We start from the raw sequence: 15,286 nt of genomic DNA, 5'->3' as shown, positions 1-15,286 counted from the left end.
TGAAAATTTTTAAATAGGAAAAATAATACTATAAATTTGTTTTACTAATAATGTTATCATTAAAATTATAACCAAAATGATTATATTCCAAAATTTAGAATGGGTTAATGAGTTTTAGAATGTAAGTAAGATTTTAATGCATGGTGGAGTAAAAAACAAGTTATGTAATTGTATTTATAAAAATCTAAACATGAAAACAAAATTGAAGTGAAACAGTTTCTAAGAAACATATACCATAAATATTTATTATTAAATTTTACTTATAAGAAAAAAAAGATTAATTACTTAACTTACTTAACTTAAATGTTTTGATCTAAAACAAAGACATTGTAAGGGGCACACTTTTTTTTGGGAAAACTATGAAAAAGAATTTTGAAAAAAGAATCTATCTAAAAAACAAAATCAATGGTTATGAAATATAGAAAAAATGATATGTAAGCCCTTACAAAAAGTGGCATGTGATTTGTGTAAAGTATATTATCAATTGGAGCTACAATTTTATAACATGATATAAAACATATATAACAAATATAACATATATATATATATTATCAAATGCTTTTAACCCAAAATATTGGCAAAAACAACATATTTAAAGTACACTATGATTTTTTTGAGAAGACGAAGCTGGGGTTGTATCACAAAATTAACATCTACAAATAACATATGAGATTTTAGAAAAATATGTAACTTGGATTAGTGAATAGATATTCAATGTGGGGTTTAAACGTTTAAGCATTCTTGACTTAGTCAGAAATTCTATTATGAAAGATGATGCATTTGGACAACCTCATTGTAGCGACATAGCACTAAAATTGTTCATGAAACTTTGTATATTCACATTTAATGTAGGATATCGATATATTTAAATGATCTCTATAATTAGGTCAATGATCGATATTGACGTTAGAACTTTTAAGATTATGAATATGGAATGAACTCTTTTAAAGATAAAAGGATAGAAATAGTCGATAATATTATTGCGACACTAGACAATATATGTTATATATGGATTAGTAAATAAGTACGACACTTATATAGATTTATCTTTCAATCTTCAAATTATATTCATATTCAATGATTCTTATTGATAAAAATTTTAACTAAAATCCCACATAAATTTTCAAATAGATATAACAAAAATATTATCTTTAAAATATATGTATGTTGTATATCATTGAGTAAAGTAAGTTTAGTATTTATATAGATTTATACTCAAAAATTGAAATGATTATATTTGAGCTCAACAATTTCTATTGATAAGAAATATTTTAAATTAAAATCCGGTGCATGCACGGGTACAAATTCTAGTCAATAATAAACTACACCATTTAACAAAAGAGAAAATTATAAAAATTAAACCATCAATAACTTTTTTATTCATTGAACTCCTAACAAACTCAACGGATAAAATCAGTGAAATAAATAAATAAAATTTAATATTTCTGAAACTCCAAAAAACAAAATCATGGAAATAGGAAATATTTCAAGGGATTTCAACAGCAATAACCAAAAAAATCTTTAATTCAGTATCTAGCCTCTACATCTCTTAACCATCAAACTATCGTATTCTATATGTTTTATGTATAAATGATCATTTTATCCTTAGTACAAAACACCACGAGCGTAACCACCACCCCTGCCTTCAGCCCTGGCCACCACTCCTAACTCTTGCCACCGAGTATCACCTACCAAACAATTAGAACACCAAAACGATAATTCTCTCTCCCCCTCATGGAAGTTTTCTATTTTTTTGAATGATATGCTATATTTTTAATTAAATTATTGAATATGGTTATTCAGCAAATTGGCCAAAATTTTAATTAGCTCAGAGTATATATAAAAAAAACAAAAAAAAAATACCATATTCATCTTAGACAAGGGAGCCATTAATACCTTACCGACGTGATTCATTGAATGTGGATGTTTTGATCCGAAAAGAACATATTGGGTGTGAATTCATGATGATCGGATCCGTTGAATATGTGAGAAGGTTTAGAATGATGTTTAGTGACTGTAGACTTGAAAAACCCAAGAGAAGTTGAAATGATAAGGACAGTTTTGGTTGTATGGTTTAGTGAAATGGGAGAACTTAAGATTTGTTTTTTTAGTTTCACCTTACCATGTAACTAAACTCCCTTAAACATTACAACATCCTTTGGATTCTTCAAGGCTATTTATTGACAACAAACATTTTAATTTACATGAAGAAGTTGTAATCACAACACTCATATGCTGAGTCTGCCAATAGTTTGAAAAGTGTAGCTTGGAGCTCATATCTACATCCGAAAGGTTTAGGTGTGGAAGGAGAGGCTTTCAGTTTGATTTGAGAAAAAAAACTCACAACAATTATTCTACTCTTATAATAAATCCTCAAAGTAATAAATGTTTTTGACTAAAGAAGTCTGACCTTAAATGGATTTTTATGGCAAGAAAACTGTATAATCTTTGAACTATTCATTGTAAAATCTGAAATATACTTGACTAGATAAGATGATTATGTAAGGTTTTGGGAGATCTACTGTAAAGTTCGAAATAAATATAACTAGATAACATCACATAAGTTTGACTATGAAAAAGAATCTCATAGTATGACCATTATGTAACATTTTTGGGGAATTCATTATCAATTTCAAAAAAAAAAAAATTTTACTAGATAACACGACATAAGTTAACTATCAAATATAATCTTAGCATATAAGACAATTTTTGTAATAGTTCCCTATATATTTAAAATATTTTTGACTTAATAAGACATAAGTTTGATTATCAAATATAATTTTATACATGTTAAAACGGTTTCGTGTAACGCTTCGAGAAATCCACCGTGGAATTCGTAATACTTATAGTTTCACATAACTTTGACTTACGGTAATAAGACTATTATTTCAAGAAACCATTATCGACCAAGCTCAACTTCAATCTTTTCAACTCCGTGAGCCTTATGGGTTTCGTTGATTGACCCATACGAGTCATCGACACCGGACCCGATAGGTTCGGTGTTTTCACTACGCGTAGATTGAAACACCCGCTCTATCCTAAACGGAGCTTTAGGTCAGGTTTGTTCTATTAGGGTATTCTTAGTTTCGGATTAGAAACTGACTCTTTTGGATTAGTTAGCCTTAATGATGTTTGATTATGATCTGTATTGTTCCTAAGCCTTGTGATTATTAAACTCTTAGTTTCCAATAGCACAATGTAGATTCATTTGAAGATTGATGAGAGTTTCCTTTTGGATTAATCTTTGTTAATGTGATGATGCAACTCAATGACAGGATATATCTTAGTATGTGGGACGCGATGGCACGGATGTGTATAGCGCATTTGAAGCCAAATGATCACATACTTGTTTCAGGCCGCCTTGCTTCTTACAGCAAGAGCTCCAACGATGAATCTTGCGGCTTAGATTTTGGTTACCAGGTACTTGTTTCAACAGCTTCTCCTGATGTCTTGTTTATCTACTACTTCTGTAATTAACTTAATGGAACTGTAATGTTAATAATATGTCTTCTTTGTTGCTTAAACTGTTTGTGAATTGTGAATGATTGCAGGTTAATGTGACAGAGGTGAATTATGCGGCGGTTCCACCATGTCACGTCTTAGATTCTCAGATGTCCGAAAAACCAATATCAGCAACAGGTTATTATCTCTTCTCTTCTACTCATCATCCCCTCTATTGGTAATGAATAGGAATCTTATCCACATTGAAACTTCTGGTTTCGGGTACTCGGGTTTATGAAGAGTTCTATTCATTAGTTTCTTTTTGTGTGAACAGAACACATTTTGTGTGAACAGATGATAAATTTCCTTCTGAGATGAGCTTGTATGTTTTTTTATTCTTGTTTCCTTAGAAGATGGTATAGAAGAATCCAGGAATGATGAGATATACTTGTGGCAAGTCTTCTTTTCGAATCTATATGAGTGGTGGGACAACAGAAGAAGTAAGAAGAACCCAAGGTAACCTGACTTTAGGCAAAAAGACACAGGTGAAGCTCTCTGGCGTGGCTCAGATTTACCGGATTGGGTTACTAGACGACTTGAATTGTTAGACGAGAGAAAGCGTTTCGACAATGAGGAAAGAACACGTCGTGGCAGTCTTTCCGAGTGGCTTTAGGATTAGGAAGAGATGTTCTAGGGGGTATTACAAGTGTGTTGCATCATCCTGAGAATGAGCGAGTAACCAACCATCTTAAAAAACCCTTTTTATATGGGATCAGGTTGTAGTTTTGTGAACATTGTACTCATCATAGTGCTCACTCAGAATTCTTACAGAGAGTCCCATGTCTCAACTGTGTGGCTGTTTATAGTGCAAAATGCATTAATTGGTTAATTCTATTAATTTATTTTGATATGAAGGAATTTAATTGATTATTTTTAATTATAAACATACTGTCAATATAAGTGACTAACTGTCATTTTCTTTTGAATCGTGTAAGATAAATCTTTTTTTTGTCATCTGAAATTTTATTAATGAACTAGTTTTGGTACCAAAGTTGAGATATAAAGCCGACGAACAACATAATATCTCCAGAGTCTAAGCCGGCGGAAAACAAGCATTCCCCATAGTCTAAACATGAATACAACATACTTAAAGCAAAGCTAAAAAACTAAGACCAAAACGAGAGAGGACAAACCCTTAAACCATAAGCAAAGGCAACTAGGCTTAAACCTTACTAAACATACTAGTCTTAATAAGCAAGAAGAATTCTTCTCTGAAGTCTTGCAGAAGAGATTTATCAAGGATGCCCATGACCAATCCAACAATAACATCAACCACCTCCTATCCTTTTGAGAGCTGATCTCTCAGAACCAGAACCAAGCCTTCATAACCCGACAAGCGAAGACACGAACACACTTCCGGATGCGACGACGACTGCAGCATCCTTTACCGTCTAGATAGAAGCCTTCCAAAACGCAATCAGATCTAACCAGATCTGCAAAGCAGAGATAAGGAGCGAAGCCTAACCACTTGCACATTCGAACTCAAATGAGAACAAGGAAGAGGGAAGAAGCTATCAACCACAAACGAACAACAACCCATGAGAAGAACCAACTGCCTACTTAGAAGACTAGCATATCTTCCCAACAAAACAGAACCCAAGCTTAAAAAAGGAAAGAACCAAATGGGAATCAAAGGACGACGAGCAGACCAAGGGAGAGAGGAACGACAAAGGCTGGACGGGTAACGCAATCACAACCAAACAAACAAAAATGACGGCTTCAAATGATGAGATACAAATGAGCAGCGTCAACACTAGGGAGGGATCAAACATAGAAGGAGAATTAGTCCTCGAGTCGCACCGTGAATCTACCAGATCCGGAAAATACTAACTTCTTCTTTGCTACCACAAAGCCCAAAAGAATTGACAGCTCCATCCGCCTCCTCAAAAACTAAACTCTAAACTCCACACAAACGAGAAGATTAATCTTATTGGTAAAAATTCCATAATTCCTAAAGAATTTTAAACTTTGACGTCATCTATTCCATAATTCCTAAAGAATTTTAAACTTTGAATAATGCTGGAAAAACAGAGAGCTACACTAAAACAACAAGCCAACAAAATTTAGTCTTACCCACACACTTGAAACCACCGGCGAAGGAGGCCTTCAAGCGGATGGGATCCCATCACTTAGCTTTTCATGATGAATATCCGTGTATACTACTTGAGTAGTATAAAGATCCGTTTATATATATGGTAAAGGAACCTTGTACCAATCTGAACTGAATTTGTATCTCCTGGTTATTGTACTTGGGTTTGTAAGTTTCATTACGAATCCATGCGAGTGGTGTGACAACATAAGAAGTAAGAAGAACCCGAAGCAACCTGACTTCGAGCATAAAGATACAGGTGAAGCTCTCTGGCCTGACTCCGGATTGGATTACTAGATCTAGACCATAGAAAGTGAAGCTACAACGAGGGGAAAACATGTCGTGGATTTAGACTTCGGACGAGATGTTCTTGGGATGTTACAAGTGTATTGCATCACTCTATGATACATGATCCTGAGTGTGAGACAATTAATAACCCAACTTATAATCGTTTATTAGTTTTGTTTTTTTGTTCACAATAATAGAAGACATAACCAACCTATAATCAATCTTTATTTTCACAATTTAGATTTTTAAGTCTGCGAAATGAGTGAACATGCAGAGAAGATTCGTTGAAAGATCAGAAAAGAGGGAGTGAGAAATATCTAAACATGATTGGTCCTACGAGTTTAGTAGTCGCAATCTTGCTTTTATGCTCTTTCAAGTCAAGTCTATTGGATTTGGAAGGACTCATAAGACTTTTAGCAGGAAGATTTTTCTTCAAGAAGATTTCAAAACATCAAATCAATGGACTTTCATGTGTTTGTTTTATATATATACTATAAAGTTACCAGGTGAATGCGTGGGTTATAAAATCACATATTTTGTATGTAAAATAAAACTTCATTAAATTATATATAAAATAAACATGATATTATTTATATATGCATTAAAAAGAATTTAAATACATACATTTATAAGTTTATGATTATGAAGTGTATTAAAAGAAGGACAATTTTCACATATTGCATAAAAATAAGTTTTGGTTTTAAATTTAGCAAATTATTTCTAAAATTCTAAAAATACTAAGAGAGAGGAGGTATTCAACTGATATTTTAAAAGATTCTAGAGTATTCTTAAAATCAAATGTTATTCAATTGATGATTTTCAAAAAAATTTAAAATACTATGTTACTCAACTTGGATTTATGTAAAATCATTTAAAATAGTCTAAAATCTCTTGTTATTCAATCAGTTATTTATAAAACTTATTTAAAACATATTGTTATTCAAAATATCACAACTTTTTAAAAAGTGAGATTTTGAATGATTCTACAAGACTTATTTTTTGTTTTCTAGTTAAAAAATATCATCTCAAAATCATACTTTTGAGGTAGAATTTTAAAGGATTTCATAAAAAATAAGTTTCCTCCTAATGGCTCTCTTGGCAGGTGTAAGTCTCGTCTCGTCTCCAAAGGCTACAACCAACAGCTTGGCCGTGATTACACAGAAACGTTCAGCCCCGTCATCAAATCTACAACACTCGCTTGGTCCTTGATGTTGTTGTCCAACGGTCGTGGCCAATCCAGCAACTCGATGTGAATAATGCGTTTCTTCAGGAGACATTGAACGAAGAGGTCTACATGGAGCAACCTCCGGAGTTCGTAGATCCAGACAAACCCAATCACGTTTGTCGGTTGCGTAAGGCGATATATGGTCTCAAGCAAGCTTTTCGAGCCTGGTACACTGAATTGAAGACTTATCTCCTGTCCCTTGGTTTCAATAACTCATTGGTTGATACATCCTTGTTTGTCCTTCATCATAGTACGGACTGGATTTATCTGTTGGTGTATGTCGATGATATTTTGATCACAGGCAATCAACGCTCCACAATCCAACACATTCTCCATCTTCTTGCTGATCGTTTTTCGATCAAGGACCCGGAAGATCTCAATTATTTTTTAGGCCTTGAAGCTCATCGAACGTCACATGGTCTTCACTTATCACAACGCAAATACATTTTAGACCTGCTTCACCGTCATAACATGATCAACGGCAATCCAGTCTGTACACCAATGGCAACCTCTCTGAAACTCACATCCGGAAATCCTCTCCCTGATCCAACCGTCTTCCGCCGTCTAGTGGGAAGCCTCCAATATCTGGCATTCACGAGACTGGATATTGCGTATGCGGTTAATCGCTTATCTCAGTTCATGCATTGTCCTACCGAAGCTCATTGGCAAGAAGAAAAGAGGATTCTTCGATATTTGGCTGGCACAACAACTCATGGCATTTTCTTTTCTGCGAAGAATGATCTCACATTACATGCTTTCTCTGATGAAGATTGGGCAGGAGACTCTGATGACTATGTCTCCACTAATACCTACATTGTCTATCTCGGTTGGAATCCCATCTCTTGGACAGCGAAAAAGCAAAAAGGTGTCGCCAGATCATCGACTGAAGCTGAATATTGAGCTGTAACGAACACGACATCTGAGATTTGGTGGATCTGCAGCTTACTTACTGAACTAGGCATTCCACTTCCAGCTGCTCCTGTAGTCTACTGTGACAATGTGTGCCACATTCTTATGTGCCAATCCAGTTTTTCATTCACGTATGAAACATATTGTTATCGACTATCACTTAATCCATAGTCAGGTTCAGCAAGGGATGCTTCGGGTCGCTCACGTCAACACTAGAGACCAATTAGCGGATGTTTGACTAAACCGCTACCTCAGACTCATTTCCTCCATCTACGAGACAAGATTGGAGTCCACAAGGCTCCTCCATCTTGAGGGGGCGTGTCAAGGATACGCTGTATCACCACTCTTTAATAACGTAATATCTGATTGTATCTAATATGGAACATTCCTTACATGTACAAACCTAGAGTCTCCTCCTCTGTCCTAGTATATATACTCCTATGTATTCACTCTGTATTATACATGAAATATCCTTCTCTACAATAACTGTTGACTTCCTAATAAACTTTTCTAGTAACGTTTTTGACAGATTAAAGAATTTAATAGTTTTGTCAAATGTAACATAAATTTACCTTGAAAAAAATATTCTCTATTGATTTTTATTTTTTTAAGTTGTTATTGACAATGAAATATTTATCATTCAGTCAAACAAAGTTATATTTATTATATATAATTATAAAAAATTATTCTCTATAAGACTTGATAAATTTTTAGTGAAATTTTCATTTCAAGTTGCAATGACAAAATTAGTGTTCCATCATCACTGTGTCTTGTGTAGCATGATTGTGTAACATTTTTGTGAGATTTAATATGTAATAAATATACGTTTTGCCAAATTTAATAGAGATAAAATTTAATATTTCTGAAAACTCCAAAAAAACAAAATCATGGAAATAGGAAATATTTTAAGAGATTTCGACAGCAATAACCAAAAAAAAATCTCTAATTTACTATCAAACCACTCTACATCTCTTAACCATCAAACTATCATATTCTATATATTTATGTATTAAATGACTATTTTATCTTTAGTACAAAACACCACCATCGTTACCATCACCACCATCCCCTACCTACCACCTTCTCCGGTTGTCGGCCACCACTCCTAACTCTGGTCACCGACTATCACCTACCAAACAATTAAAATACCAAGATGATAATTCTCCCTCTCCCTCATCCTATTTTCCTATTTTTCAAATGATATGCTATATTTTTAATTAAATTATTGAATATGGTTATTCAGCAAATTGGCTCATATTTTAATTAGCTCCGAGTATATATATATATATAAAATACCATATCCATCTTAGACATGGAAGCCATTAATACCTTACAGACGTGATTCATTGAATGTGAATGTTTTGATTCAAGAAGAAAATATTGGGTGTGAATTCATCATGATTGGATCCGTTGAATATGTGAGAAGGTTTGGAATAATGTTTAGTGACCGTAGACTTGAAAAACCCAAGAGAAGTTGAAATGATAAGAACAGTTTTGGTTGTATGGTTTAGTGAAATGAGAGAACTTAAGATCTTTTTTCTTTTTTATTTTCACCTTACCATGTAACTGAACTTCCTTACACATTACAACATCCTTTGAATTCTTCAAGGCTATTTCTTGACAACAAACACTCAGATGCTGAGTCTGCCAATGGTTTGAAAAGTGTAGCTTGGAGCTTTATCTGAAAGGTTTAGGTGTGGAGAGAGAGGCTTTCAGTTTGATTTGAGAAAAAACTCACAAAAATTATCCCTACTTTTATAATAAATCCTCAAAATCTTATCAATAACCATGGTCAAGGTTATAAATTTTTTTGACTAATGAAGTTTGACCTCCAAATGGATTCTCATGGATTCTTATGACTAAAGAAGTTTGACCTCAAGCCTCACTCACTCCGAAAGTAACCCGCCAACTCACCATTGATCTGAACAGAGAAAAAAGCTGTGGAGACACATAAACGAATCCAGTGAATAAACCTCTCAGGAAGATTTATGGCGGTAAGAACATTGAAAAGAAAAGGCCATTGAACCGAATCAAAAGCTTTCGAGATGTCGATCTTCGTTGCCCAGCGAGAGGATACATCCTCCTTATGGTAATCCTTCACCAACTCGGTAGCCAGCAAAAGATTCTCCATCAACAATCGATCTTTTATAAAAGCAGATTGATTAGGAGTAATAAATCAGGGAGAATCGATTTGAGACGGTAAGCTAGAATCCGAGATATGATTTTATATAACACATTGCAACACGAGATAGACCTGTAGTCCTTCATTTCACGTGCATCCTCTTTTTTGGAATTAGGGCAAGAATCGTGGCGTTAACTCTAGTAGGTAAGAAGCCAAACTTGAAAAAAGATTGGACCGCTTTAGTAAGATCAGCACCAACCACAGACCACCCACTCTTAAAGAACTCAACCGTGAAACCATCCGGACCAGGAGACTTATTCATTGGCATGGAAAACAGAACCTGCTTCACCTCGGCATCTGTAACTTCCAGAAGAACTGTATTACAATAAGTCTGAGTACAACGAAATGCCAAAATGTCACGAAGCGCTTCCACTGGCAAACCGGTGAACTGAGATGGCGTATGTGTGAGTAAATTTGAAAAAAAACCGTACACCCTCTGATTTTATTTCATCTTGTGTTCTGAGACTACCTCCATGAGGGTCAAGCACCTCATGAATCATATTCTGAGTCAGCCGTTCCCGGAGAGCATTATGAAAAACTTTAGAGTTCTTGTCACCGACATGAAGCCAATGCAGCTTTGAACGCTGTTTAAGAAAATGTTCCTCTATCCCTGTGACTCTCTCCCAACAATCAAAAGCAAGTGACTCAGCTCCAGTTGCCGTTGGCGAGGGACTAGAAAGCGAGACTAACTGCTTCTGACACAAATCCTCATAAGCATCAGAAGCACGGGAAGTGATATTAGCTAACTCAGCCCGGCTCAGATCGCGTAGAGAGGGTTTTAACTCCTTTAACCGCTTCGAGAACCGAAATAAAGCAGAGGTGGAATGGAATAATCTTGGCCCGGACTGCCACTGATGCCATCACATTTGTAAATTTATAAGGACCTTTAGGCTTAGTATTACCCGGCGTCAAACAAATCCGCCCGCGCAGGTGGTCGGAGCATCCACCAGACTCCATTATATAATACGACTGTGGAAAAATAGAGGACCAAGCAATATCGTGGAGCACCCTGTCTAGTTTCTTGCACACCACTCCACTATGTCGCTTATTCGTCCATGTAAAACTCGGACCATGGCATCCCAACTCCATGAACGAACAATAGCGAATGACTTCTTGAAAATCTCTCATCCCCGATGTTACAAACGGATCCACATCACTATTTGAATGCTCTGCAACATCAACCATTTCGTTAAAATCTCCAAAAAGCAGCCATGATTTGCTCTGCAGCAAAGCAAGATCATGTTGTTGCTTAATGGCCTGCCAGAGATCCCTCCGCTCCTCAACAGTATTGTACGCATAAACAAAAGAGCACCAAAACACCTCAGGAATACCATGAAGCTGTACCTCACAAGTGATAACTTGCCCACTTTTAGATAGAACACGCAACGTAGTGTGTTTCTTACTCACCACCCAGATCCTTCCCAACCTACTAAACTCATAATTTGAAATCAAATTCCAATCCTTAAATATATCATGCATCACCCTCCCAACTCTGTTTTCCTTCACTTTTGTCTCCACCAGACAGCCAAACTGAAAATCATTCCTACGAAACCACTCCCTTACAACCTTTTGCTTATTTGACTTATTCAAACCACGAATGTTCCAAAAGAACCCCGACATTAACAGTTGGGTTTGGAACCACGCTTTGTCAAGTTGCGAGGAGCATTGCTCTTCACCGGTTGAGAGGCTTCAGCTAGATATTTGTGAGAACTTTTTTATTGTCTAGGCAACTGAACACGTGGCACAGTAGAAGAGTTTGCTTCTCGCTGCTCCCCTCCATCCCCCTGAGCTTTCACGGACCCCAAGGAGAGACCCACATTGGTAGGATTAACTTTCTCTGTTTCGTTTGGGATCTCTCCATCCTCGACCGTATCTGCACTTTCACGAAGAGCATCAAACCGCGTAGGAGAAGAGATACGGTCACACTCGAACTCTAGTTTCTTAGTAGTTGAATTGGTCCCACGTCCCCCAGAACCACGAACCTCTGTCCACTCCTCTTGTTTCACGTTTACAGACTCCTTACCCACAGCCGCATTTGTGTCGAGACCAACCGCAGCAGGCACTGCAGAAGTCTGCGAAGTCGATACGGCAAGCACTGCAGACTGAGTCGGTAGCTTTACTTGCGTTACCCCCGGACTTGTTTGCATCCCATCCGTCGCAAGAGGGGAGGTAGGTGCATCTTTACCCAGAGATTTTGTTTTCCCTAGCTTGACCAAGCAACCCTCATCCAAATGACCCCATTTCTGATAGAACCCACACCTTGGAGGCAACCAAGGGTATTCAAAGTCCACACAAACTTCCTGTCCCTTAATCTGAAAAAAATATTGCTTCGGCAGAGAGACCGATAAGTCCACCTCAACAAACACTTTTGCTTCCTCAAAATTCGTTACTAACTCTGTGTCTGGATGCAACCTACGAGGCTCACCCACCAGACTAGCTAAAAAACTGATCCCCTTCCACGTGAACATCGAATGAGGTACATTCTTAATCACAACCCAAAGTGGCATTGTCTTGATCGCTGGTTGAGCCTCCTCTAGGATAGGAGACCATTTAGAGACCACCATTGGCAACTCGCAAATGTTCCACATCCCTCTTCTCAACGCACGTAACCGCGCAGACGCATTCCTGATCCGAAACTTGACAGTGGTGTCATTAACAACAAACACATCAATCTTAATAGTATTATCCCCCAAATTCCAGATCTTGTTCACAATGACATGAATCTTGGCGACATGGGGGCTTGTGACGAAAACCTGCCAACCAGGAAATCCTCCCACAATTAACAGAACCGTCCAACACGTCATCAGGAACAGACACCGTGGATCTACCATCCACCACCGAAACTTCCACATCAAACTTCGTTAAACTTGATTGAGCTCCAACCACATTAGGTACGATTTCGGAACTTCGTCATTCTGGCTGGAGGAAGAGAGCCCTGAGATCCCTCCATCATCCCGGAAAACACCGGCGGCGGCGTGCTGGTAATCAACTTGCATGGCTCCAACGGAAAAACCCTAATCGCCTGTGTGATCGCCCTATCTGACGTGTCACCTCGTGTTTTGGACCTTTTTTTCCTATCTGCAATACTTTTGCCTACTGTATCCAGATATTGCATATAATGCACCAAACGAACAGGTCTAAGTTATGAACTTTTTTTTTCTTCCGTTGTAAAAAATATATATATATATATATATATATATATTTTGGTTACCCAACCAAGAACTCTGTTTACCAAATTACTCTTACGAGACTTGTACACTAGTTTATATTCCGCAAAAGAGGTAATCAGGGTTCTTAAGTTTCCACTGACTACTCTTTTAAATATGGTCATCTAAATCAAACTACTGTATGAAGATCTATGTGTAACTAAATTGCATCAGTGACTTTCTTTAAATCCTTATAGATCTACCAAAGTCCCATTTTGTAAATGGAAGATCCACCATGAATTGCTAGTTACAATATCTTATTTCAATGATATATAGGTTGTGATTCTAGCATGATCAAAGAAACAAAAATTATAATATTAACCCTATTTTCAATATATTGAAACTAGACTGCAAATTATTATTTTTACTAGATATGTCTAGAAAAATTTTAGAGATTCTACATCTTAGAAGATTTATTGTCAAGTTTGGAAGATCTTTGACTAGATAACATATGCAATAATTGTTGACTTCCTAATAAACTTTTCTGGTAACGTTTTTGTAAGATTAAATAAAGAATTTGATGGTTTTGTCGAATTTAGCATAAATTTATCTTGGAAAAAAAATATTCTATGGATTTTTATTTTTTGACAAATGTTATTGACAATGAAATAAATATCATCCAGTCAAACAAATTTATATTTAATATATATAATATATAAAAAATTATTCTCTATAAGACTTGATAACTTTTTCAGTGAAATTTTCATTTCAAGTTGCAACGAAAATTTAGTGTTCCATCATCATTGTGTTTTGTGTAGCATAGTTGTGTAACATTTTTGTGAGATTTAATATGTAAGTAAATATATGTTTTGCCAAATTTAATAGAAATTAAATTATTTTAACTAGAGATTAACTATGTATATACACTCAGTCAGCCATGATTTTTCGAATTCCACAAGCAAAGAAAAATATGGGTCTTCTTGCACATTTTTATAAAAATATTTGAACTTACTAAAATTCCAACGCAATATTTCGTTGTTTCTTTTGTTTTTTTTTGCTAACACTTTTACATATTATCTTAAAAAATTAATTTTAATTAAGTATAAGATTCTCTTTTTATTTTCTTTGTTTGGGAAATCAAAAAAAAAAGTTTATTACATCTTGTTGGGTTGAACTAGAAAACAAGACCCCCTCAACAATCAATAATAAACTACACCATTTAACAAAAGAGAAAATTACAAAATTAAACCATCAATAACTTTTTTTATTCATTAAACTCCTCACAAACTCAACGGATAAAATCAGTGAAATAAATAAATAAAATTTAATATTTCTGAAAACTCCAAAAAACAACATCATGGAAATAGGAAATATTTCAAGGGATTTCAACAGCAATAACCAAAAAAAATCTTTAATTCACTATCTAACCTCTACATCTCTTAACCATCAAACTATCATATTCTATATGTCTTATGTATAAATGATCATTATATCTTTAGTACAAAACACCCCCAGCATTACCACCACCACCATCCCCTACCTACCACCTTCTTAGGCTGTTGGTCACTCCGACCTCTAGCTGTTGACAATCACCACCCCGGCCTTCAGCCCTGGCCACCACTCCTAACTCTGGGCACCAAATATCACCTACCAAATAATTAGAACACCAAAACGATAATTATCCCTCCCCCTCATCTTAGTTTTCTATTTTTTTCGAATGATATGCTATATTTTTAATTAAATTATTGAATATGGTTATTCAGCAAATTGGCTCATATTCTAATTAGCTCAGAGTATATAAAAGATAAAAAATAAAACAAAAAAATACTATATTCATCTTAGACAAAGGAGCCATTAATACCTTGCCGACGTGATTCATTGAATGTGGATGTTTTGATCCGAAAAGAACATATTGGGTGTGTATTCTTGATGATCGGATCTGTTGA

The 15,286-nt window shown here is 35.5% G+C and overlaps 1 protein-coding gene and 1 pseudogene across 1 annotated transcript; both read left to right on the top strand.

Annotated features, from left to right (window-relative positions):
• LOC104743918 lies at window positions 2,416–4,251 on the top strand (annotated as a pseudogene).
• On the top strand, window positions 7,173–8,003 carry LOC109128725 (uncharacterized mitochondrial protein AtMg00810-like). The gene has a single exon (XM_019235580.1). It carries the CDS (start codon window positions 7,173–7,175, stop codon window positions 8,001–8,003), a length of 831 nt encoding a protein of 276 aa, XP_019091125.1.

The sequence above is a fragment of the Camelina sativa genome, chromosome 14, assembly GCF_000633955.1.
Source record: "Camelina sativa cultivar DH55 chromosome 14, Cs, whole genome shotgun sequence".
In the NCBI taxonomy this organism is placed as follows: domain Eukaryota; kingdom Viridiplantae; phylum Streptophyta; class Magnoliopsida; order Brassicales; family Brassicaceae; genus Camelina; species Camelina sativa.
The sequence above is the reverse complement of the archived record's forward strand: the minus strand, read 5'-3'. Positions and strand labels throughout refer to the sequence as shown.

Coding starts and splice junctions, on each gene's coding strand:
- LOC109128725 (XM_019235580.1), top strand. CDS start 7,173: ATGGAGCAACCTCCGGAGTTCGTAGATCCAGACAAACCCAATCACGTT.